We start from the raw sequence: 25368 nt of genomic DNA on the forward strand, positions 1-25368 counted from the left end.
TGAAATTGAATAAGTAATTATTTGCTTAAGAAGATGGAGCTTCCCGGAGACTGATATAGATATTCCGGCCACCCAAAAAGATGTGGGGCTGTGGGAAGACCACACGGAGCTGGGGGGGCCAGGAGGGTGCTAGGGGTGAGAGCAGGGTGGGAGGTGGAGCAGCACGGGTTGGGGGGTACCAGGGGGGAGCAGCGGTCCCGCACTGCCCTCTCGCGTCCCTCGGCCCAGCGGGAGCCCACCCCACGCACCGCAGGGACCCAGCCCCAGCCTCCTGCCTGTTCCCCGCTGTGCCGCCCCCTCCTCTCTCCCACCCCGATCTGGGAAGCAGGGGCATTGCGTGGGGGGTCAGAGACAGGGTCAGGGTTTGCAGTTTCCCATCTCTTGGTAAAAGAGTTCAGGCAGAAATTCCAGTGTGGGAGCACAGAAGAGGGGACAGAGGAGTCTAGTGACGGCTGCCAGACAACCCCTGCTGTCCCCACGCAGCAGGGATGTGAAGGAAGGAAACACAGAGGGATCAGACTCCTGCCAAGACTTCATAGAAACCTATTCTTCCCTTTCTCACACATGTTGAAACAACCCCGACCACCATTACTACGACCTCTGGGCAACAGGTCCAGCCCCAAGGTGGTCACAAGCAGACCCAAGGAAGGAGAGTGGCAGGAACAAGGAAAGGGAATCAGCCCGTGCTGCACCTGCCTCCCACCACTGCTTTTTCTGACCTCTTCTTGCACCAGTAACAAAGACCACATCCTCCCGAAACAGCCTGCTCAGAAGCTCCCCCTAACATAGAATCATAGAATTGTCAGGGTTGGAAGGGACCTTAAAGATCATCTAGTTCCAACCCCCCTGCCCTGGCCAGGGACATCTCCCACTAGATCAGGTTGCTCAAAGCCCCGTCCAGCCTGGCCTTAAAAACTGCCAGGGATGGGTCTTCCACCACCTCTCTGGGCAACCTGTTCCAGTGTCTCACCACCCTCATGGTGAAGAACTTCTTCCTAACGTCCAGTCTGAATCGACCCATCTCTAGTTTAGATCCATTCCCTCTAGTCCTGCCATTACCCAACATCCTAAGAAGTCCCTCCCCAGCTTTCTTGTAGGCCCCCTTAAGATACTTCTTCCTTCGGTTTAACTCGCTGGGCACCCTGCTGTCCACACTTGCATTAGCAGAATGGACTGTGTGCAGTTACCGCATCCACCACCAAGCTCCCATCCCAGGTCCAGCACCTCCAGCTCGTCCCTTCACTACTCACAGGTTGTTTTTCCAACTTCTCCTTCTGCACTTTAAGACAGACATGGACAAATGGAGCCCAGAGGGGGACAGGGAGTTAGGGAGCAGGGGCGCAGAGGATCAGTCCCTCTACCCGGTGGGCTACACACTCCCTAGGGGTCTCCATCCCTCTGTCCCATAGCAAGAGCACTGAAGTGGGAATATCCAGCACTCCCTTCTTTCACCCACGTGGCAGAAGCGTACATGGCAAAGGCTGAGGTTGGCACATCTCCATCCAACCAGGACCACGTGCCCTTTGGATGAATCCTCCTTCCCTCTCTGAGAAGGTGGACACCCAGGAGACAGGTCCCTGCAGGGCAAGGGGACCACTGGGGACAGACAGGCAGCAGGACCGGACTCAGCACAACAGCTCTGCGCCACAAGGGCACTGCCTGGCTCCTGGGGGTGCTGGGGGCCTGGAGCACCCCGAGGTCGCAGCAAGGCAGTGGGGGACACAGCAAGCACACCCTGCATGTCCCCCCCAGGAGAGGTGGGGGCGGCTGCGCACAATCCCGGCATTGAGAAGTTGCTCGCCCTAGCCCATCTGCGGCTCCATGAGCCCGTGGCAGACAAAGCCAACGTTAGGCGATGGCGAGCCCTGCCAAGGCGGGGGAGACAAACTGGCCTTTGTATCTGCAAAGGCAAAGTTAGCTTTGGGGGAGAGACTAGACAGCTCAACGACCGGAGCCTGGGCTTTGGCTGCTTTTCACTTGGAGGTTTCTAAGCCACGTGCAGATGACAGAATTCTGCAACACTCCCTTTGTGTCTTGCCTGCCCTGCACATGAGACCAGCTGGGGGTCCCACCCTTCCTTGTGGAAGGTCCTTCAGCACACAGCACTGGTGCACGAACACACGCTCCTAGCAACAAGAAGACTGAGCCAAGAGGGGCTGGACCCATCCCAGATTAAATCCATGTATTACCCGTGTTTCTATTTTGCCCCCAAGCTGAGGGTTCTAAAGTGTTTCTCCTCAGGGGTAAGCCAAGCGGGATCTGCGCTTCTGCCCTCGGACATGGCCCATCCTGTCCCTTCCCAGCGCTTGAACTTCACATCCGTACCAGACATGATTTCCATATGCAGAAAAACAAACCCCCGAGGACAACAGGTTTTCTCCCATTTCCTCCCATCCCCCGGCTCCGGGACGAGAGCAGCCCTCCTGCCTGCCTACCCTACCTACCCTCCCTCGTGCCTGTGGCATGGACCAGGACGTGTGCTGTGTTTACTCCTGCGCCTGTGCAATCCCTCTCAAGTCATCTCAGCACACATCCTAAAAGTGGGAAGCATTTAGCGGCGGCCTCTCAGCTTCTGCGCAGCCAGGGCAGCCCAGCCCAGTACACGCTTCCCAGGGGGACCTCCCTGAAAAGGCAAATCCTCCCCGTAACTTTATGGGAAAAACAAGACCAGATATAAAGGGAATCAGAAAGAAATATTTGTTTTCTTTACGCAGCACTCACTCTGGAAAGCTGACATAACGGACTGAGATTAAATATACGTATTTTACCACTGCTGCAGGAAAACCGCCAGGTTTGACAGTACATACCGGGTTTTCCCTACTGGTACAAACCCTGTCATTCACACCCTCCTTAGTCACGGCTAGTTCACGTTGCATTACCCCAATTAAAACACAAAATGCTTGTCCAGCACTCCCCACAGCTCCCACCACTACAGGCGAGGGCTGCGCCCAGCTGTGGAACCACTAGGTGTTTGTCAGGCTGTGTGACAACAGGGAAACACGGGGAAAGGCTGCGGCCCTCAGTCGTGGCATCTACTGCTCACCCACGCTGTGAGGCACAGCCTCTCCCCACAGGCAGAGGTTTGCTCTGCAAAATATGAAAGCAGAACAAAGGCGCCATGCATGCCGAATAGAGAGCCAGGCATCAGCTCAGCTTCCCCAAACACCAGCGCGTCTCTTCCCTTACCAGCCATCAGCGAGCGAAAGACAGGGAGCGTGGTGCAGCCCCCAACTCACCCTTTGACAAGCTCCATCCCGCCCCTCGCCTCAGGGTCCACAGCAGCTCCTTCTGGGCTCCCAGCGGCCGAGAGATCGTGCGCCACGATGCAAACCTCCAGGCTCCACCATCTCTAGCTACCCTGCGCCACTGGAAGAGGGAGAGAGAGATGGAGACCCTGCCTGTTAGTGAGACGGACGGGACGCAGCCCAGCGCGTCGCCAGCACGTAACGCAGAGGTGAGTGAGGCCGTGAGAGAACCACGTGCCCAGAGGAGATACACTTCCCACCCAAACGGGGCCAAGAGCCACAGAGACATCTGGTCCAGCACAATCCCATCCAGTGGCTTCAGCTCATCCCATCCCTCGGGCCTGAGCAATGAGCTCGGTTTAAGGGATCTCAGCAGCCCTGAGCCTGGGCATGCTGGTGTAGGAGCGCGCCCACAGTGAGGATGCAAACCTTCCTTCGTTCGCTCGGTACCTCTGACATTAAACCGGGATGCGCTGTTCTCTTTCTAGATGATTATCAGTCACTGGATTGATAAAGGATTACATTAGCTAATGGATTACATTAATTTCTTATTTGGCAGTAAAAAGTAGATGTGTGAGCAAGAACTATGGGCTTTTACTTTCATATAACCTTCCTCCCCTCTCTTTGGAACTAGCAGCCAAAATGTGTTAGTGCTTCCTCCTGACCTCAGTAAACATGCGTGGCTTGGCAAGAACGCTCAGTGCATTTACTCGCTGCCATGCGGACATCCATTTGTTATTACGTGGATGCATTCTCATTAGCCCGCGACCCGGTGTGGTAAGAGAGATGAGATGCCCCGTTCAGAAGCTAAGGCGGAAGTATGAATTACCGGGGAAAAAGAAACCCTCCACCAGGAGTGGGGAACTGTGTGAATCAGTCATCCTACGGTGGCAGCGGGGGGCAAGATCCAGGGAGGACAGGGAAGTGCAAAAAGCTATCAGGAGAGAAAGCTTTAGCAGAAAGTCTTCCTCCATTAGGGCTAATAGCAGAAAGACTCCCCCACTAAAAAGAGGCATCTCAGTGCTTTTTCTGCTGTATCACAACATCGCTCTGTTTTCATCTCTTTCAGCTCCGAGCGCCTTTGCTTTTAGCCTCCAAACCCTAACGTGCATATCACTAAGCTGCCTGTTGCAGATTTGCCCTGTGATAGACCGAAAAAGGTGGCTGCTGGTCTCCAGCATGGCTGAAATTCACACAGATATCTGCCTGGATTCAGTCTCCGCTGCGTCACTGCTGCCTGCTTCAGCATGCGCATTCAAGGCAAATTTGTCGGGGGAAAACACACAACAAAGAACGTTATTTGCAAATCTTTATTTTGCTTCACTAGAAATGGACACCGATGCAAAAGAAATATTTGAACCTCGTCCTCAGTCACACCTGCTAATATCAGGAAACCTGCTCTCCCCGAGCCAGGACTGCGCCTCGGAATCTGTATTGATACCTATGGCCAAGGGAACTGCTTTCCCTTGCTCCTCTTCCAGCTGCGGCTGCTAAAGCAGCAGAAAGCACCTGGCCAAAAATTATTTACCCTCAGAAAATCCAGGACATTGTCAGGTGGAAGCCTGGAACCCCCAGTTTCAGCTAGAAATATTTTTCTGCTTGTAAATTGGAGACTGCAACCCCAGCCAAGCAGCTGAGGCTGTAATCACTGTGTCTGACAGAGAAAGATGCCAGGGAAATTTTATTTATGACACAGCTAATGGGGTTTGCCCTTAAGCACTGGACAAATCTTCCAGCTCATTACCCAACGTTAAGGATCAATCGGACAAATTAGGTATTAGAAAGTCAAGCCTGCAGAGCAGCTCTTTGATTTACCTTAAAACAACCTGCACATGCCCCTCCCCGTCACCCTCCCAACACAGCAGCACTGTGATTAACCCCCAGAATGCAGGAGGGTTAGGCATTTAATTACAGAACTGGTTTTCCCCCTCGCTTTCTAAATGCCTTTCAGCCAAGGGATGCTCTTCCCGGTTTGCCTGCAAAGCTAAATCAAAGCTGGGGCACCCTTAGGCTTACGAGGTACAGGGGAAGCTGTACTTTTTGACAAAGAAGAAAAGTCTGGAAGAAAACTTCTGCATGCTCACGTCAAGCGGATTGCAAAGCAAATCTAAAAGAGAAAACATAGGCTAAAAGAGTGCAGCAATGGGACTACACATGTAATTCCCAGCGCTATTAAGGGCATCCCGACCAGGACCAAAGATAAGATTGTTCACCGCTTCTCTCCCAGCTGCTCTTACAGCCAGGGAGGGAGATTTGTTGTAGGCAGAGCCAATGCTGAAGGGAACTGGGCAGCCGGTGATAGTCCCTTCCCTTGCCAGGCTCCTCCAGGCAGCACTTTGCCCAGCCACCAGCTCAGCACAGAGAGGAAGGCTTCCCATCACCTCGTCTCTTCTGCCCCACGCACCAGGGGACACATGGGACCTGGGCTGCTGAGCCCCATTCCATCGCCTTCCCACCTTAGGCCACGAATGAGGAGCAAAAGGCGAGGAAGAGCTGATGCAGCTGAAGATGTTCCTTAAACGGTGGCAGCCAAAGGAACCAGCTTCATCTAGCATTTCAGAAACAAAGATCATAGTATGGCTGAGGGTCGCAGGGACCTCTGGATATCACCCAGTCCAAGCCCCTGCTCAAGCAGGTCCAGCTACAGCAGGCTGCCCAGGCCAGTGTCTACTCGAGTTTTGAGTCTCTCCAAGGCTGGAAATTCCACAACCTCTCTGGGCAGCCTACTCCAGGCAAAGAGCAATTTTCGTGTTTAAGTGCAATTCCCTGTGTTTCAGTTTGTGCCCATTACCCGTGTCCTGTCACTGGCACCCTGAGAAGAGACCGTGCAAGGGCAAACCCCTTCTTGCTGCCGCACATGTGGTAACACGGCCGTATGGGGCTCACTGCTACGGGACGAGGAGCTGACGCCATTGTCTACCCACCAGGCTTCTGCGGGCACTGAGCACTTCAAAACCCCTGTGTAGCTGTGGACAGGAACTGTAGTGCCCAGGGGCTGGAAGGAGAGGTTCCCGGCCCTCCTCCCCAGTCCATGCAAAGCCAGGTTTTACTGCAGCAACACATCTTCACCGCTGCTGCCAGGACAATGCAAATAAAATTCTTACTGAATAGAAAGTAAATACTCTTCTGCCCTTTATGGCCAGACCCAGAAGGAGCTTGTGGTGGGACCCTGCTTCTCATTTTGCTAAGAGCGTCTTTTTCAGCACCTCCAGGTGCAGGTTTGCTCTCAGGAACTCATTCAGGTGCAGCCTGGTGAGCAGCCACAGTGTCCGGGGCCAACAGATAACCCTCCTCTTCCTCCACAGGCTGGAGAAGGGTGCGTCCAGGGAGCTATGAGCCCTCATGCTTCTGACTCCTGAGAGCCACCAGCTTTTCCCCTCCGCAGAGAGGGTGCTTGAGCATGAACAGACCTTGGAAAAGGCTCCCTTTTGCTGCCAGGGCACTGCCGCTGCAGAAAGGAGACAGGTGGCAGTGAGACTCCAGTACGACAAAACCCGGGTTTCCCAATGCTGACACAGGACCCAGGGAATCATTCGATCGGCCAAGGCAAAACACTCCAGACATGCACAGGACCAAAAGGATGCTTGTTGCGGGTTTGGTCCCGTGGTCTTGCACCAGCTGCTTCCCAGAATGTGATTTATTTCATGCACCAGAACGTTAGCACTGACGGCCAGAGATGCAAACCCACCTAGCAGCCCACACAGGACCCCCTACAGAAACAGTCACACTTGTCTTCTCTCAAAAGAGAGTTCAGCTCATACAGTTTCGAGTCATTACATTTTTAGACAAATCTCATGCACTATTTTCAGTGTGAGGATCATTGGCCTGGCAACCACTGATTTTCACATTAATGATTTTGACTTCTTTGCATAAAATGGTCGCAGCCAAGAAGAGCGCGGAAGTAAACAGCTTCAGAAGGTTCCTTCACAGAAAAGGAAAGAAAATCCCCTTTTGCCAAGAACAAATACAGGCCATTCAGGAATTCCTGGGAGCTTGGGTAAGTTTTGGTCGGCTGCTCTTGCTTTTAATTCATAGTTACTGAAAGAGTTTTGTGCCCTTAACTATTGAGTTTGCCACCAAATGAGCACCTTAATGAGAAGGAAGCAAGAGTTACGCACTCACTGCTTGGCTATTTGCACTCCAACGCACAAAGAGGAGGAGGAAGCAGCCATGCCAACCTCTGAGCCAGCCTGGCAGGAGCTGGCACTGGGCAGGGCTTCCCATCCCCACCAGTACGCCAGCCAGGCTCTCCCCACTGCCCCCCTCAGCCACCCTTTTGCTGGTGCAAGCACATGGATGGCACACAAGGAGGGAAAGCTTCACACCACACCTGGCAGGAGGGGAAAGCCCGTCCCCCACGCAGAGCCAGGGGAGCAGCCCCGTGGCCCTGGGCAGGGACAGCACTGATGGCCCACGCACTGCACAGCCCTGCAGTCCTCAAAGGGGCTGCCAAAGCTGCCACATCCCCTCACCCCTTCCAATAGCAGGCAGCTGGGAAGGAGAAACTTCCAGGTGAGCACCTCACACGGGCTAAGAGCAATGCCGTAAACTCTTACCATAGCCACAGGCCAGCTCATGGTGGGGACCTGGCAGATGGTGCCAGTTATAGCCCCAGCTCAGAGAGGGAGCAGAGATGCGCTTGTCCATCTGGAGGGACACAGACCGTACAACACAACGTCCCCCTCAATACCCACACCAGAAAGGCAAGACATCAGCCAGACAGCGACACATGTGCACCCTTTAAAGCGCTTTTGCCCCTTAGGCTGGGCTTTGCTCCCCAGGGAAAGATCAAAGGCTGCTTTGGTTTAAGAAAGCTATTGGTCCGCTATGGGTTATCCTCCCCCAGGAGGGGAGCGGGCAGCACCAGACCCCACAGGACCTGCTGTGCCAGCACAGAGGATCCCCAGCCAGAGTCCAAGGAAAGGAATTAACCCCACATCCCTCGGAGGCAAAGGCATTTGGGAAAGCCAATAGCCGGGGTCTGCAGCAGGCAAAGGCTGCCTGTCACCCCCCAGCCCTGCCACAGCAGGGAGGACGCAGTCCCACTCTTCTCCAGCCTCCCTGCCACGCTGTTGCCCAGCAGGAGCTGGGATTGCCGCAAAGTCTGTGAAAAACACTCACTCTATTAGGATTGGCAAGCGCTTAGGAACAAGCTACTCCCTTCCCTGCCAACTCTCTGGGATGGGAGGAAACTCATTAAAAGCAAGATACAGTCACTCCCCAGGCGGTGCAGGGAAGGAGCCTGGGCCATCCCGGGCAGTGGGTTTGGAGGGGAAGCTGCTCTGCCAGCTGCACCCCAGGCAGATGTGGGGAGGCTGGGCTGCATCACCACCTCCACAAAATAGCCGCGGCTCTTCCATTTCATTCCTGACTGCCCCATCTGCCTCCCCCCTGCGCAGGCAGACAGCCCTCCGCTTTCGACCGCTGGCTCCAGACCTCAGCCGGAGGTCGGCACGGAGACCGGACCATGAAGAGCAGGGACCGTGCCACGCTACGACAGTCACAGACTGAATGAAAGAGCCTTTGCATGCTGTTATGTTAACAAACGTGAATTCTCTCTGTCCACTTCCTAGCCATGGCGCTGGCAACAGCCCTGTCCCCAGCACCATGGCAGGACACAGCCCATGCACTCGGTCATGGCTGCCACAAGAGGCATCTGCCCATCGATACGGCATCTGGCACCGGAGACCCCACAGCCTGGGGTTTACTTCAAATCAGGTTCTTTTGCCACAGGAACAGAAGAGACACTGCAGACATGGAGAAAACTGCAGCCTCCAAGGAGAGCAAGCACCGTAACTCACACAGCCCCGAACACGGCACCCAGGAAGCCACGTGTGCCAGGGCTCACCGATGGAGCACGTGGTCCTGACAGAGCCGGCTGGACCATCTGCCCGACAGGCACAAACCTGGGTCCAACTACATCCCCATTTGCCGACATGACCAGAAGAACATGCCTTGGGTTTCAGTTTGGTCCCTTACGGCATCTGTTTTTGATGAAAGGAGAAAAGGGGCACCTCGGCGGCAGCAGTGATTTCTGGCCAGAGCAGGCACAAACGATCCACACGCGAATGCCCATCACCACAACACATAGCAGTGCCCTGTGGCTCACCGGGGACACCCCAACACCCCAAGGGGCACAGAGCAAAGGAGCAAAAGAAACAGGGCTACGTACTCATTCCGCACCAGGGGACCCACAGGTCACTGAGACAGGCTGCGGCAGAGACGGGAAGCACGAGCTTCGTCCAAGTCGGTCCCACAGAGGAAGAACGGCCAGATGGACGGATCCGCGAACCACCTCAGCCCCCCGTTCTCATCACCACCAGCACCACATCAACGATGATTTAATTCCCTGATCCAAGAAAACCAAAAAAATCGGGAAGCTCACTCCCACCCAAGGCAAAGGGCTGCTACCAGAAGCAGCCTGGTGCAGCTGCGCTCCCCCGACGCACAGAGCCCAGCTCCGCACAAGACTCCAGCATGTCAGCGAGCAAATCCTCTTTGCCTATGGGCAAGGGAACTTGGAGGGGGGAGAAAAAAAAAAAAAATGCATCAAGAAACTCTTTGTCTACAAACATCCCAGGCGGGCGCACGTGCAGCATGCGCTTCCTGACGAGGGCGGAGGGGGAGCCTGAACTTCAGAGACACCATTTCCGCCTGCAGCTCGATCTGCTCGCTTATTGTCTTCTAAAAATAAATGTAAACACTGAAGAAGAGCTCTTTGTTTTTATTCCTGCTGTGTCAGAGAGATTTCTCTAGTAGGAACAAGTCGTGGGACCTCTTCCCAAACCTCTGGGAGCTTCCCCTGAGACCAGAGCAGCCCCCAAGAAGCTGTGGGTGTCCCGGGGACTGGCAGGCGAGGAGGGCTGTCCCCTCTTCCCTCCACCCTGCTCACAGTGGCCACGGTGAGGATTACCTGCCGTGGGTTCCCACCTCTGCTGGGCAAATGTCCCTTCCCCTCTGCTGCAGGTCAGGGAAGAGGGACATTGCCCAAAGGCCAGGAAACCTCCCTCTAAGCCACATCACCCGCCCTTAACGAAGCCACCAAAGCATGAGGAAAGCCGGGGCAGTGGCCTTTTAAACACATGAAATACACGTTAAAGAGTAAGATTAAGATATGCATATGTATATCTTTCACTTTTTTTGCTTCCAAATCCTGGTTCCTGACAAGCCCAGTGGCAGGCAGCATTAGCTGGCTGAGGAGGCCAAGCCTGAGCCCAAACGGCCAACATGAGTGACTAAAAGCAAGCACGAACTTCCTCACCAGGCAGCTGCCATATCACTGCTTTCCCAGTTGTTTGTTCAGGCTCTTCCTTTACTCTGGAGCTGCTGTACAAAACTGCAGGGTAATGACACACAAACACAATTATCTTTTTTTTTTGACCTACGCTAGGAGTAAATCCAGCATTAAGAGCCCAAAGCTTCAGGTGTCCGCCCTCATTTTATGAAGTTGCTTATCTAAGCAAAACCTTGCAGGGACCGGCCTCGGTACCCAGAGCAAAGCTCTTCCCCCACACCCTCAGTAACAGTGTTTCTGCCAGCTCCAAAACCCAGACTTTTTTAAAATTAAAAAAAAAAAGGAAGAGAGACATTTGTTTTCCCCATTTGAGTGCTCTAACCCACTTCCCATGGAAAGTGCCATGGGACTTTTCATCAGGCTGCTTAAGGACACCTAGCGACACCTCGCAAGCAGCGGCCAGGCTCCTGGGGGACAGGAGTTATCCAGCCCAAAGGCCAGGGGCAGCTTTGGGGGACAGGAGGTGACACAAGTGGAGCCACGGCTGCCACCTCCTTTGGCAACCGAGATCTCCCCAGCTCCGTGCTCTGTTGCACACTGGGCCGCAGGGGCCCCTGCCCTCCAACTTGCCTGGGGGCAAGCGCATTAAAAGATAATTGGCTTGACAGACCCCCAGCTCCGTTACAGCAGGTCCGAGGAAAAAAAAAAGAAAAAAAAAGGGCAAAGGAAAAGGGCTTGTCACTGCAAACATCCTCCCCAGGGCCCGATTACCCCCCAGAGTAACTAAATGCAAGAAGCAGGCCTAGACAAGTAAATCAACACGACCCTGTGCAATAAGCTGCCCTGCGAACGCACGCTGCTGAAAGTGCCATTAACTCCCAAACCATTTGCTTCCTGGCTGCCAAGTTACTCACAATGTGCTTGCTTGGGGTTTTTTCCCCTCCCGAGCACTGACAGTGACCTGAGACGGGACGCAGCCTGACCTGGGCACTGCCCAACGCTCCCGGGGCTCAGCGCGGCTGGGGAAGGGGACTCTCCCCTCTCCAAACACAGCTCAGCCCCCAAAAGCCCAGCAGGACTCTACAACTGGTAACAGACGTACCAGCTAATGAGGACTGGAGTACGGAAAAAAAGAAATAATCATTAAACAACGTTGTGTGCATGGACACATGCGTTCATGTGTCAGGCGGTGACTTTGGGGGCTCCACAGGGAGGGAGCTACTGTCCCCACCCAGCCCCCGCAGCTCTCCCTGCCCGGGGCTGCAGACGGGCTCTCCATGGCCATCCCCGCTGCTTCAGACAACAGGCTGTGTCACGGAGGGAGGACTCAGCAGTCTGCAACCTTCCCCCAGGCTCTTTCAGCATTTTTCTACCCTAACAGCTGGGTCTGGCGCAGGATGGCTCGTTTTCCCCAGCCATCCACCACCCCCCTCTCTCAGCAGCTCTCAGAGGCCGCACATGAGCTGTGGCAACCTGTCATCATTTCACACTGCACAAAAAAACCCACAGTCGGATCCATGAAGCAGCTCTACACATAACCAAAAAGAGTGAGAAAACAGCTTTGCTGCTCAGTAGTTCACCTATGAGTCAAAAAGCCAAGCCATCCCAATAAAATTTGCAGGCATTGCAGGGCTGTTCGACTAACGAGCACCCAGCATCCTCCCCTGCAGCAGGGAGAGCCCCGGGACCCCGCCAGGGTGAAATCCAGGCAAGGCAAAAGCCTGTGTGCCCAGAGAGCCGGCTTGTACCTCTGCTCCTCCATGGCATACGAGCCCGCGCAGTCCCGGCACAGAAATCCCCGAGCCTGGGAAGTGACACCGGGTGCAGGGCTGGGGCCAAACCAAACAGCAGCCGGGGCACAGGGGGACTGTCACAGGGAGGTGACCCAGCCATGCCCATGCTGCTGGGAGCGCTGCCAGCCTGGACGGGACACGCTGGCAGCCAGGGCCAGGCTGAGCTGGCGGGAACGGAGATGGTGTTAACCGGGAGCTTTAAAGCTGTTGTTAAAGAAAACCCACAATTTTTAACATCACAGTTAAAAAACGACCAGCAGTGGTGTGAAAGAACAACACTGTCCTTACAGGAGGACCCATTTATTATGGCTATAAACTTTTACGATGTTCTTATCTCGCAGCTGTACCAGGATAAGCTGCATGCATTGTTAAGTCGGGCGATTACAGTTTTACATGCGTACGGATTGATTTACTCAAGGCATATCCCTTGGGAATGCAGGGGACGCTTGTCAGCGCCCGTCTCTGTCCGACTCGCAGCCCGGAGCCAATGGAGGCACAGAGGGACGCTTCACACCTGAAGCACTCTGGTGTGAGCGACTCCACTAAGAGCCATGGAAAAGCTTTGGCTTTCCTCCAGTCGTCGTCTTAATTTATTTCAGCGAGCTTCCTGATGTTGGCACGAGAGGCAAAATCAACAGCGTAAACTTGACAAAGCTCTCAGCAGCGCCGGGGCTCGCAGCAGCTGCCAGAAGCCGTGGGCCGGTGGGGGAGCGCGCCGGGGCAGGGCCGGGTGCTGGCAGTGCCACCAGCCCGATGTCCTCCAGCGCTGACGCTGGTGCCTTCCCCCTGGAAAGGGACAACCTCCAACCCCCACCTCAGGCACGGGCAGGCGCTGCTCCGCTTTGGGGTGCACACACGGCTGGAGCGGGACACTCAACAAGGCCATGTTCCCCTCAGCTGCCCTCCCATCCCTCTGATCCTCACCCAGCTCCCCAGGATGAGCCACGAGCAAGAACCCCCAGCGCTCCCATGGGACATCCATCGCCCCGCGGCAGACGCCCCCTCCAAGAGCACTGGCGGACTGGGAAGGGGAGCAGAGGGGGTGTGTCACAAACCACCGCACACCCACCCATCACTGCCAGGACACACTCGGCGTTCCCTGGAAAACCCAGAGGAGGGCAAAACCCAGCCTTCACCCCTGCTGCCCAACACATCAGGCTATGTGCAGGCAGTGTCATAGCACCCAGGATGGGTAATTAGTAAGATACCTGTCCCAGTTAATTACTACCTGGCCAGCAATCCACATTTCTGTACAGGGACAACTTGTTTCAAAATTCAGGGAAGGAGGCAAAAGTGGTACATGCACTTTCATACCGTCTGACTCACAAGCAGCCCACCCAGCAGACCCAGCTCACCCCCAGCCCCGCTCCGCACACACAGGACAGGGCAGGTCTCCCGTCCCGGGGGAAGCAGGGCACAGAGGGGTGACACCATCTGCCCAGCCAAGCAGGGCCACGCTCCCTCTCCCAGGTGCCCTACCCGTTAAGGCTCCCCAGCTCCAGCCATACTGCGGACGGGCTGGACCACAGAGAAGCAGGACAGCTTTGCTGGTTTTGAGCCCTAGTACTTCCAGCCGTTCTTTGTCTGCCACCAACAGCTCATTTCTGCCAGCACAGGGCCTTTTCTAAAGCACGTTCACCTGCTTCTCTGCTCTTTCAAGTCCACACCAACACGTTGCAGCATGGAGCTGCACAAGTGCTCATGCTGGGCAGTGAGGCTGATGCCCAGCTCAGCAGGCAGGACACGCTGCCCGACGATGTGCCAGCAGCGGGGCAGACAGCCCCAGGGGCAGAGACCTCCCAGGGGGTGGAGGAAGAGCCCAGAAAGCCCTGCATGGAGAGGGCAGGGCTGGCTTCGACCTCCCCAGTTCTGCCAAACCTAACAGCACACCCCTGCTAGAAGAGAAGTTTTCAGCTTGCAGACCAAAGACCCTTCAAATAGGAAAGCTATTTCTTAGGGACGTAATGCAAGGCACACCACCACAGCTCCATACACATTACACAACAACCCACCTATCCAAGAAGTTCCTCTTGGATTTCGCACCTCCACTGAAGCACACCTAGAAAGCCAACAGTCAAAAGAAGCTGAAAATCTTTTTCGCATCATCATCAAAGGGAGGAAAAGGAGATAAAGAATCCAAGATAAGATCAACTGCGTGTTCTATGAGGCTCAAACCAGCCTCAAAATTAAGTCCTGAGGTAAGAAAAGCAAATAAATTATTTTACCTCTCTGAAAAGCTTTACCTTTACTCATGACAAGAGCATTTGTGTTCAGGACCGGGTGTGATCCAGAGAAATGCTCTTTAATGCAGTTAGTGTGTCACCAAGAGAGGGAAAGAGGGAAAAAAAGAAAAAAAGAAAAAAAAAAAAAAGAGGCAAGCTCACTGCAAATCTTTCCTCCACAGCGTCATGTTTCTGCGTGGATGCTCATAGTTGAAGGTGAGGCGTTTCTCCAGGACAGAGAGCGGGTCCACGCGTGCTTTTCTTTCCAAGAGCTACAGTCCCTGGGATGCTGCTGAACGCGGGCTCCTTGGCGGGGGCAGCCTGCCAGTACCCAAGCCCACAGGCCGCAGGCCAGGGGGTGTCACCATCACCGCTTAGTGAAGAGGCTTTTAAGCAAGTTGTATCATAAATGCAGCCAGGAATGTCTCAGCCTGGAGGGTAAATGCTGTCCGGTGACCTTACTGAGTCACCCTCTGCTGACTCATTCACTGGCAACTCGGGCAGCGTTGGCCGAGTCGTAGGCAAGGAGACGTCATGGTGACATGGACTCATGGTGACTCTCCCCTAGCACAGGAGGCTCGCAATATCTCCAGGGCAGGAAGGGCTTTTTGCTTGTGACAGCCATCACCCCCTCTGCTCTTCTGCACCCTCTCCCTCCCCCTCACACCACGCATACGCCGCTGGGGGCCATCATCACACAGGACGACGACTCCATCTGCTCGTGTGTCAAGAGGGCTCCCAGCAGAAGCAGGTGAAGCCATGTCACCATTCAACACACCAAGGAATCAAGTGAGAGGAGTGAACCCAGAGCCCAGACAGCAGCCAGACCCCGGGCACCACCCTCTGACCAGGCTGCGTGGTGGCCCCGGCTCCGGCCGCCACACAAACCCTGTCTACAGCCACTTGCAGGGCACATACTAGAACCTGCACTGGGCTCTCCCTGGCAGAAAGTCAGCCTGCTGCAATCACTGCCTCATCTGCGGGGAGAGAAGAGGGACGTAATCGCCACCGGTACCGCTATCCCACCCCCACACACACAACCCTTGCAAACACAAAGACCTCTTCACAGGAACGGGTTGGTGTCAGTGCTTGCTTTGGGAGCGACACAGAGGGTCAGAGCTCTAATATTAGAGCAAAGGAGATGGCGGGGAAGTCGGGAGGGAACCAGAAGAGAATCACATAAATAGCAGCATTGTCCTTCCTCTGTTTCACAGGCCATCAGATGTCAAATATGATCTTTCACTCAAGAGCCGAAGCCTCTAATTGATTCCCATCTGACAGTTTCTTATCCAGCAGTTGTTATCCGTCCAAACAAGCTGAGTAAATATGCTTTGCTCTACCATTAAAGTTGGCAATGAATCATTGCTTTGCAACAAACCAGTGTAAACAGCATCATTCCTCCTGGGCCAGAAAACCTCCTCCCATTCCCCTGACCTCCTCCCTCTGCTGCACTTTGATGCTCCGCATACCCTGGTCCTGGCATGGGGTAGACATCCAGGTGGTGGGGACCACCAGCAGCCCCCTGCGCACCCCCTTGGCTTTGGGAAGAGAAGTCACACTCCCTGGAGGCTTTGGGCTCTCAAAGCATCTTTGCACACCTCGAGTGAAACCCGCTGCAGCCCAGTACATTCATTTAACAAGCGGAGAGATCCAGTCTACAGGCTGCAACCAAAAGTCCTCACACAAGGCAAAACCTAGCCAGAGTAGAGAAAGTTTAGCCTGGCAGTGCCCAGACACATCTTACGGTTGGGCAGAGTTCAAGCAAGACTGTGCAAGATCCTGCTCCGGTCACGTTTGTCCTGCCCTTTGGGGTGTCCCCTGGCAGACCTCAGCACCCCTTGCAGACCACGCCTGGCTTTTCTGCTCTTCTGCCTCAACCTTCTCCAAAGAGGCTTGTTTAGGGAGAGCACAGGAGTCTGGGCACCCCATGGTCCATTCCCTTGGATTCTCCCAGCATCCACAACTATGGGATGAGGCATGTCAGTGGGTATACCCCAGCCAAGTCCTTTTTGGATCCATCTATAGACCTGCTGGTGAGGAATCTGGCCAGTGCCTTTCAGATGAGCCATCTGCCTCCACACCCTACAAGATCACCAAGCTCCAGGCGTTTGCTACCTGCTCGGGGAAGCGGTGCCTTCTTTCATCTTCTTTCAATTTCCTACCCACTGGTTTCACTGCCATCTTCTAGGCTTAGTATTGAGAGATGTGGTGAGCTGCACCTCCATCTGACCCACCGCCTTCATGATTCTGTAAGCCTAGATGAGGTCACTGCTCATTTCTGTTTTCAGATTGCTAATGAAGCCCCCAAACCAATCCTGGGGTAGCCCCACCACTGACTTCTCCTTCCTTAACAGTGCAAAGGTGACCATGCAGCCCACCCTTTGCCTTCCATCACGCGACGCCCTTTCCAATACCTAAAAGACCTTCTTCCAGTGCCTGAGCGCCATCAATACGAAACAGTGCTCCCGCAGGGGCACCAAGCCCAAGGGACCAATGGTGCTGCTCTCCCAAGAGCACTGCACCACCAGCAGGTGGGCGCATCTCTCCACCTGGCCTGCACCCGTACACAGCATCACCATCAGCACACACCAGACTCGATGGGAGAGCTGGCCGCTGGAGCTCGAGGGAGCGATGCATGCGCGTGCACCTCGTCTGTCCGGCCGCTGGCTGGATCAGGCTCAGAGGCTCTCAATTCTTCTGCGCAAAAGAGCACAGCGTCCTTTGGTGCAAAACTCCCAGCTCATGCTTCTGCTCCCGTGACCGACAGCTCAAACGCAGCTTGGGCAAACAGCCATCCCGCATCCTAATGCGCGATCCGCGCGGCAAACAAAAACAAACACTTCTGCCCCAGATTGGGATGGAGTATCACTGCAGCAGTGGCTTCACCAGAAGGCTTTGCTTAAACACTCTCTGATCCCAGTGTAAGCTACGTCTTTGCTTCTCGACGTTTGCAAAACCCCAAAGCACTCGGCTTAGAAGAAATCCAAAGCAACAAGCAGGAAAAAAAAAAAAAAAAAACACCAAAAAAATTGGCATTTTTCAGAGACGATTGTTGAGAGCTAGTGAGACCGCACGCTTTTACGAAGGTCCCACTCAAAGCATATAGCCTTTTAAATGCAGATGAAAGCAACTGCCGAAATGGCAGCCTTGTATCGATTTCAGTGCAATGACCAGCACCTACCACTGAGGAGGAGGGAGAAGTAGTGGGTGAGGACAGAAATATAGTAGAGATGTTTGCTACAAGGACCAAAGGTCCTAGCTTAGCACATGCCTGTTGAGGAACGTGTCTGAAAACATACTAAGGAAGCACAAGTATAAACTTCTACCTGAACCCCATTTTAGGAAATTTCATACATGATGACTTTAATGCTGACATTTGACGTTTTCCTAATCAGAGCTAAAACCACACGTTCCTCGCACGGCCCCAGAGGCCACGGAAGCAGCACGGAGGAGCCCCAGCATGAGCCCAATGGGTAGGGATGGCTCTAACCAAAGAGGATGAACAGGGTGCCCACAGAGGATCTGTTTTCTTCCCAAATCCACTGGCAGATGCTGACACAACCCTGCCCAGGGCACCCCCAGATGGTGCCGGACCCATAACCTCAGCAAAGCCTCATGAGGCAGGGCCACCAGAGCCACCCTGCAGGGATGACACCCAGTCCCCGGCTTTGGAGGACCGCAGTGCTTCGTCACTTGGAAACGTTATCATTGTCTCAAGGGAAATAGAGGAATAATATAATTACATATTTCTGGTATCTCTGTTTACAGCCATATTTCCAAATCCTCCCAGAAAACATTTCTTGGGAACATTTCTGTAAGCATAGCTGTGCTGGAAGACCTTGTTACACTTGGTCTCTGACTTGGAGGTTACGGCAAATCCGTCTCACATCACTTAGGGTGAAGTGGGAACAAGTGAGAGCCCAGGGCTCAGCCAAGAGGTCAAAGAGGCAGCTCAAACAGAAGAAAGAGGGAAGGGGAAGTGAGAACATCCTCAGACACACACTCAGCTGATCACAGACTACTGGCTTTTGCTGTCACTGGATTTGGCCCCTGGTAATCCCTCTGATTAGGCCAAGCCAAGTTACTCACACTTAAGCCCTTTTCCCAGGATCAGACCTGTTGCAATTGTCACTTCTGCAGAAGAATTTCTAGTTGTGTTTGAATTCTAATGCTCCAATAAAAAGGAGAGTTTATGAACCTTTAAAAACTGTAATCTTTCCTGCACTGGGTATGGACATGCTTCATGTTTGCGATATGGGTGGAGGTAAGATTTATGATGTCTTCAAACTGTATGCTTGCCTGCTTTTAAGTGTCTGGGTTTTCTAAGAGATGCAGGACACGACGGCCCCCCCACGCTGCCGTCCCTCAGCAACCCTCACAGCTTGTCTCAGCTGCTGGAAATGTCCCATCTCGCCCCATCCCCCTGCTGTAGATGCACAGAAAAATTTCTTCCAAGGTTCAAAGGGGTGGAAGAGAAAGACTACCTAATTCAAAGCAGCAGACAGGTCAGTCAACGAATAGTGGCTGGAACCCAACATCCTCGGGTTCTAACTTGTGGTGCTCCAAGGCGGGTGCAAGCAGCACCTTCACACCCACCATGTACCAGCACCCCACCTTCCCCTCCAGCCAACAGACTGCTGTCAGGCACGGGGCTTTCTCTAATGCTCTCCACGACCGAGAAGCAACCTTGGCTTCCAAATACCTTACACCATCCCCACCCTTGAGAAAGGCATCCTCCTCCACCTCGTCACGCCACCTCTTTACATTCAGAGCACACTTAACTCCTCGTTATTTCTATACACCATTCCTGTATGCACCCCTACCAGGTGTCCTGTTCCAAGGGATGGCCCAGAAGGACCGAAGTGCCCGCACCAGGTCCCAAAACACTTGGCCAGGCTGTCGGGATTTTACTAGGCTCCACATGTGACTGCAGTATCAGTTCCCTGGACAAGGGGCTTAGAGCCCAGAACACGCAGGTGCCCGCCAGCGTCTGCCTGCGTCATAGGCAGATACCAGCATCATGCGGACTGCAGGACGGTCACAAGCACGGGGCACGGGACTGGCAGAGGTGACACAGCCCTTCAGCTCCCTGGTAGTGAAAGGCCAGCCTTGCCTCTCCGCTGAGCACTTAAAGGTCTGAACCTGAAAAGCAGAGCAAGAAAGGACCACACATAATGCGAAACCTCAAGATTCACAGAGCTCTTTTCTCAGGGAACTACAAATATTTGTAGTGCTTTATCCAATATGCCTCTGTGTTTGCCCAATGCCTAAAGACAGATGAATAGGTCATGTACACTTAAGATATAAAGATTTCATAAGACTTCAGCCGAAGCACCAGTGAGGCACTGTTGCCACACTGAAACAATCCAGCATCATCAGGCACATGGGGACCCAGACTGCCAGCATCACGGCAAGCTCCCGTGCCCATTTTGTTACCATCCCCTTGCCAGCCCAGGGATGGATGTTCAGATCACACGCACCAGTTTGTCCATGCCGATGACCACTGTCCCCACAGCCCACAGGAAGCCACCCCAGGTGGCTGAGCCAGCATGGGCGAGGCAATTGCCGGAGTCAAGCGCTGGTGCTTCCAGGAGGTGAGGTTTGCAGCAAGCACCTCCAGAGCCTCCTCCAAAGCCTCCCCAAGTGCCAGATCACAGGGCATTCCCGAGTTCTTTGCACTGATGGGTGACAGAACAGGTTGTGACCGTCATGGTTAAGTTTGTCCAGAAGCACCCCAGAGCCGGTTCTGTATCTCCACGCAGGAAGGCAATCCATCACCACCAACAAAATCTGCTCCCTCTACATGCTCTTTTTCTCCAAGAAACTCTCCTGACTGATCCCAGTAGCTCAATTACAGAGCTCGGGCTCCCTCTTGCCCACAGCCTGTTTTCCATCATGTGTAAAAAGGGCAAGTAATGCAGAAACAAATCTGCACTAAAGGTCAGGTAGCTTCCCCCACCCTGCAAGGCTGAAGGAAAGCCACTCTGGCTTGCTGGAGAGGGCTCGGCACAGCAGAATGCCTCCTCCAGCCCCAGCCACATCGCTCTCCCACACCAACAGCCACCCACCTCAGCCCCAAAACAGGCAGGTGAGGCCAGCACTGGCTGAGCCATGGCCGAGAACCATGTGCCACCACCCCATGGGGAAGCCCACGCTGGGAGATGGCCATCACTCCAAAGCAACACCATTACAGAGTTTTGAACTGCCTCTCTGTTCTCCTGGACACGTTGGGCGTCCCCAAAACTGCCCAACAGCATCACACCCGGCACCAGGACTGGGTAACGTGCCCAATCCACCTAGGGCACCTGCCAGAGACTGTCACAGCAGCCCCGTTCAGCAGCTCTTCCCCCGCTCCTGCAAGATCTCCCCAGCCACGCAGGCAGCAGCCATGATTGCCAATTCAGAGACACTAACTGACCGCGAAAATAAAGAACAAGACCACTGCTAGGAACCACTGCCCAACCTTTTGCTTTTGCCTCCAAATCCCACTCTCTTGGTTTGAGAAAATAACAAGCTCACCCTTAAGGCCTGCTCTTTCTCCCCCACCCCAATAAACTTGTTCTTCCCAGATAGAAACCCACCACCCCGGGCAACCCAACTGCCAGATACGTGCAGAAAGCAGAGCACCCTCAAGCCAAGGCAAACGGCAGCAGTAAGCAAAACAGCATGGGACTTATCTTCTAAGTCAAAAGCTTGAGCACAGGGACTCTGACATACTGAGTTTTGGGACAAGCGATTTCCTCCCCGAGCTGGAGATGCCACAGCCGGTATTCAAGGACCAGCGGTGAGGAGCTGCAAACCAGAGCAGGCACCTAGAAGGGCTCAAGGACGGAACAGAAGAGCCACACCTCCACTCCTGCTCCTCCAGAAATGCTGGTCTGCTGGATGGTGACCATGGTGAAGCCCCAGTGTCGTGGTTTAGCCTCAGATGGCAACAAAGAACCACGTGCCGCTCGCACGTGCCTTCCTAATACAGGAAGGATCGTAAGAAAAGGCAAGACTCTTGGGTTGGGACAAAGGCAGTTTAACAGAACAGCAAAGGGAACAGGCAAACAACAACAACAACACGGATAGGGGAATATACAAACGCGATTACGGAACCTCCACTCCCCGCCGCTCGCCGACCAGCCGGACCCAGGACGCCCCAGCCCGCTTTTAAGCAGCAACTTCCTGCCCCCTCCCCCGGCAGCTCAGGGTGGGCGTGGCTCACATGGCATGGAATACCAGGAAAAGTTAACCCTATCCCCACCGGAACCAGGACATTATCCACCCCTTATTCCATACCATCTATGCCATGCCCAGCAGGTTCCAATGAATTGCCACCACTTTCCCCTGTTATATATATACACACATATAATGCCCTTAGTTTATGGGTCATCCCTCCAAAGTGTCCGTTGAGTTCTTTTAATCCACGGCTTTGGGCTCCATTTGTTAGAACAGTCTCTCAGGGCAGGTGAGATGCTGGGTGGTGCTGGTCTGTTGCATGCTGTATTTTTCGGAGCTTGTGACTGGTGCACCTGGTGTGGCTCATGCACGCAGTCCGTGGGCTGAAGATGTAGATCTTGAGGAAACTGCTGGGCGCCAGCTGCTGAGATCAGTTCTTATCCCATCATCCCTGTGCCTTACTTGTAGTACAACTGATAGCAATTATAGCAATGAGGACATACAGTGACAGTGTTACTTATCAATTAACAGCACACAATCTGATTCATTGGCTATTCTCGCCCAAAATCAGATCCCCATGAGGTACACATCGGACTTCCCCATCCTGCCGCATCACCCACCAAGTGCACCCAGGTCCTTGGGCAAAAGCAATCCCACGGATGGGTTTGCCTTTGCCTGAGGCAGGACTAACCCAGACTGTCTTCCCTAGCATATTCTTCATATGCACTACGGGGACTTTATCCCCTTCTACAGTACGTGGAAGTTTTGATTGGGCAGGGCCAGCCCGATTGTTAGATCCCCTGGTGTTAACTAGCCAGGTAGCTTTTGCTAAATGTGTATCCCAGTGTTTGAAAGTCCCACCACCCATTGCTCTCAGTGTAGTTTTTAACAGTCCATTGTATCGTTCTATCTTCCCAGAGGCTGGTGCGTGATAGGGGATGTGATACACCCACTCGATACCATGCTCTTTGGCCCAGATGTCTATGAGGCTGTTTCGGAAATGAGTCCCGTTGTCCGACTCAATTCTCTCTGGGGTACCATGTCGCCATGGGACTTGCTTTTCAAGGCCCAGGATAGTGTTCCGGGCAGTGGCATGGGGCACAGGGTATGTTTCCAGCCATCCAGTGGTTGCTTCCACCATTGTGAGCACATAGCGCTTGCCTTGACGGGTTTGTGGCAGTGTGATATAATCAATCTGCCAGGCCTCCCCATATTTGTATTTCAGCCATCGCCCTCCATACCAAAGAGGCTTCAAACGCTTGGCTTGTTTGATCGCAGCGCATGTCTCACATTCATGGATGACCTGTGCAATAGTGTCCATGGTCAAGTCCACCCCTCGGTCACGAGCCCATCTATATGTCGCATCTCTCCCTTGATGGCCTGAGGAGTCATGGGCCCACCGAGCTATGAATAGTTCACCCTTACGTTGCCAGTCCAGATCCACCTGAGCCACTTCAATCCTAGCGGCCCGATCCACCTGCTGGTTGTTCTGATGTTCCTCCGTGGCCCGATTCTTCGGTACATGGGCATCTACATGGCGTACTTTCACAACCAGATTCTCTATCCGGGCAGGAATATCTTGCCATAGGTCAGCAGCCCAGATGGGTTTGCCTCTGCGCTGCCAGTTGCCCTGCTTCCACTGCTGTAACCACCCCCACAGAGCATTTGCCACCATCCATGAGTCAGTGTAGAGATAAAGTACTGGCCATTTTTCTCGCTCGGCAATGTCCAAAGCCAGCTGAATAGCCTTCACCTCTGCAAACTGGCTCGATTCACCCTGTCCCTCACTGGCTTCTGCAACCCGTCGTGTAGGACTCCACACAGCAGCCTTCCACTTTCGATGCTTTCCCACAATACGGCAGGACCCATCAGTGAAGAGGGCATATTTCTTCTCATTTTCTGGCAGTTTATTATATGGTGGGGCCTCTTCTGCACGCGTCACCTCCTCCTCTGGTGACATTCCGAAATCCTTGCCTTCTGGCCAGTCCATGATCACTTCCAGAATTCCTGGGCGACTGGGGTTTCCCATTCGAGTTCGCTGCGTGATCAGTGCAATCCACTTACTCCATGTAGCATCGGTTGCATGATGTGTGGTGGGGACCCTTTCTTTGAACATCCAACCCAGCACTGGCAGTCGAGGTGCTAAGAGGAGCTGTGCTTCTGTACCAACTACTTCCGAAGCAGCTCGAACCCCTTCATATGCTGCCAATATCTCTTTTTCTGTTGGAGTGTAGCGGGCTTTCGATCCTCTGTATCCACGACTCCAAAACCCTAGGGGTCGACCTCGAGTCTCCCCTGGTGCTTTCTGCCAGAGGCTCCAGGTAGGGCCGTTCTCCCCGGCTGTGGTATAGAGCACATTTTTAACATCTTGTCCTGCCCGGACTGGCCCCAGGGCCACTGCATGGACTATTTCCTGTTTGATTTGTTCAAAAGCTTGTCATTGCTCAGGACCCCATTTAAAATCATTCTTCTTCCGGGTTACTTGATACAGAGGGCTTACAATTTGACTGTAATCTGGGATATGCATTCTCCAAAAACCCACAATACCTAAGAAAGCCTGTGTTTCCTTTTTACTAGTTGGTGGAGACATAGCTGCTATTTTGTTGATCACATCCATTGGAATCTGACGGCGTCCATCTTGCCATTTTATTCCTAAAAACTGGATCTCCTGCGCAGGTCCCTTGACCTTACTTCGCTTTATAGCAAAACCAGCGTTCAGAAGGATTTGGACTATTTTACTCCCTTTCTCAAAAACTTCTTCTGCTGTGTTTCCCCATACAATGATGTCATCAATGTACTGCAGATGTTCTGGAGCTTCACCCTGTTCCAGTGCAGTCTGGATCAGTCCATGGCAAATGGTGGGGCTGTGTTTCCACCCCTGGGGCAGTCGATTCCAGGTGTATTGGACGCCCCTCCAAGTGAAAGCAAACTGTGGCCTGCACTCTGCTGCCAAAGGGATTGAGAAGAATGCATTCGCTATATCAATCGTGGCATACCACTTGGCTGCCTTGGACTCCAGTTCGTACTGGAGTTCTAGCATGTCCGGCACGGCAGCACTCAGCGGTGGCGTGACTTCATTCAGACCACGATAGTCTACAGTTAGCCTCCACTCTCCATTAGATTTTCGCACCGGCCATATGGGACCGTTAAAGGGTGAGCGAGTCTTGCTGATCACTCCTTGAACCTCTAGTTGACGAATCAGCTCATGGATGGGAATCAGAGAGTCTCGGTTAGTGCGATACTGCCGCCGATGCACCGTTGTGGTAGCAATCGGCACCTGTTGTTCTTTGACCCTCAACAACCCCACAACAGAAGAATCCTCCGAGAGACCAGGCAAGGCAGACAACTGTTTAACTTCCTCTGTCTCCAAGGCAGCTATGCCAAAGGCCCAGCGGTACCCTTTTGGGTCCTTAAAATACCCTCTCCTGAGGTAATCTATACCAAGGATGCATGGAGCCTCTGGGCCAGTCACAATGGGATGCTTTTGCCACTCATTCCCAGTTAGGCTCACTTCCGCCTCCAGTACAGTCAACTCTTGGGATCCCCCTGTCACCCCAGAAATACAAATGGGTTCTGCCCCTCTATAGCTTGATGGTATTAAAGTACACTGCGCACCCGTGTCCACTAGAGCCTTATACTCCTGTGGGTCTGATGTGCCAGGCCATCGAATCCACACCGTCCAATAAACCCGGTTGTCCCTTTCCTCCACC

At 53.6% G+C, this 25368-nt stretch overlaps 1 protein-coding gene across 3 annotated transcripts in view; it reads right to left on the minus strand.

Moving 5' to 3' along the window:
- LOC141747535 (ankyrin repeat and fibronectin type-III domain-containing protein 1-like) overlaps positions 1 to 25368 on the minus strand; it is a 267665-nt gene that overhangs the window by 225013 nt on the left and 17284 nt on the right. The window contains exon 3 of one of the 3 annotated variants that reach the window (XM_074597923.1): positions 3237 to 3366. The exons of the other annotated variants lie outside the window; for them this stretch is intronic. Within the exon in view, the coding sequence (XP_074454024.1) occupies positions 3237 to 3253 (17 nt within the window). The 5' untranslated portion in view covers positions 3254 to 3366. The remainder of the gene's footprint in view (positions 1 to 3236; positions 3367 to 25368) is intronic. 3 annotated transcript variants of the gene reach the window in all.

This window comes from Larus michahellis, chromosome 8 (assembly GCF_964199755.1).
Source record: "Larus michahellis chromosome 8, bLarMic1.1, whole genome shotgun sequence".
NCBI classification, from domain to species: domain Eukaryota; kingdom Metazoa; phylum Chordata; class Aves; order Charadriiformes; family Laridae; genus Larus; species Larus michahellis.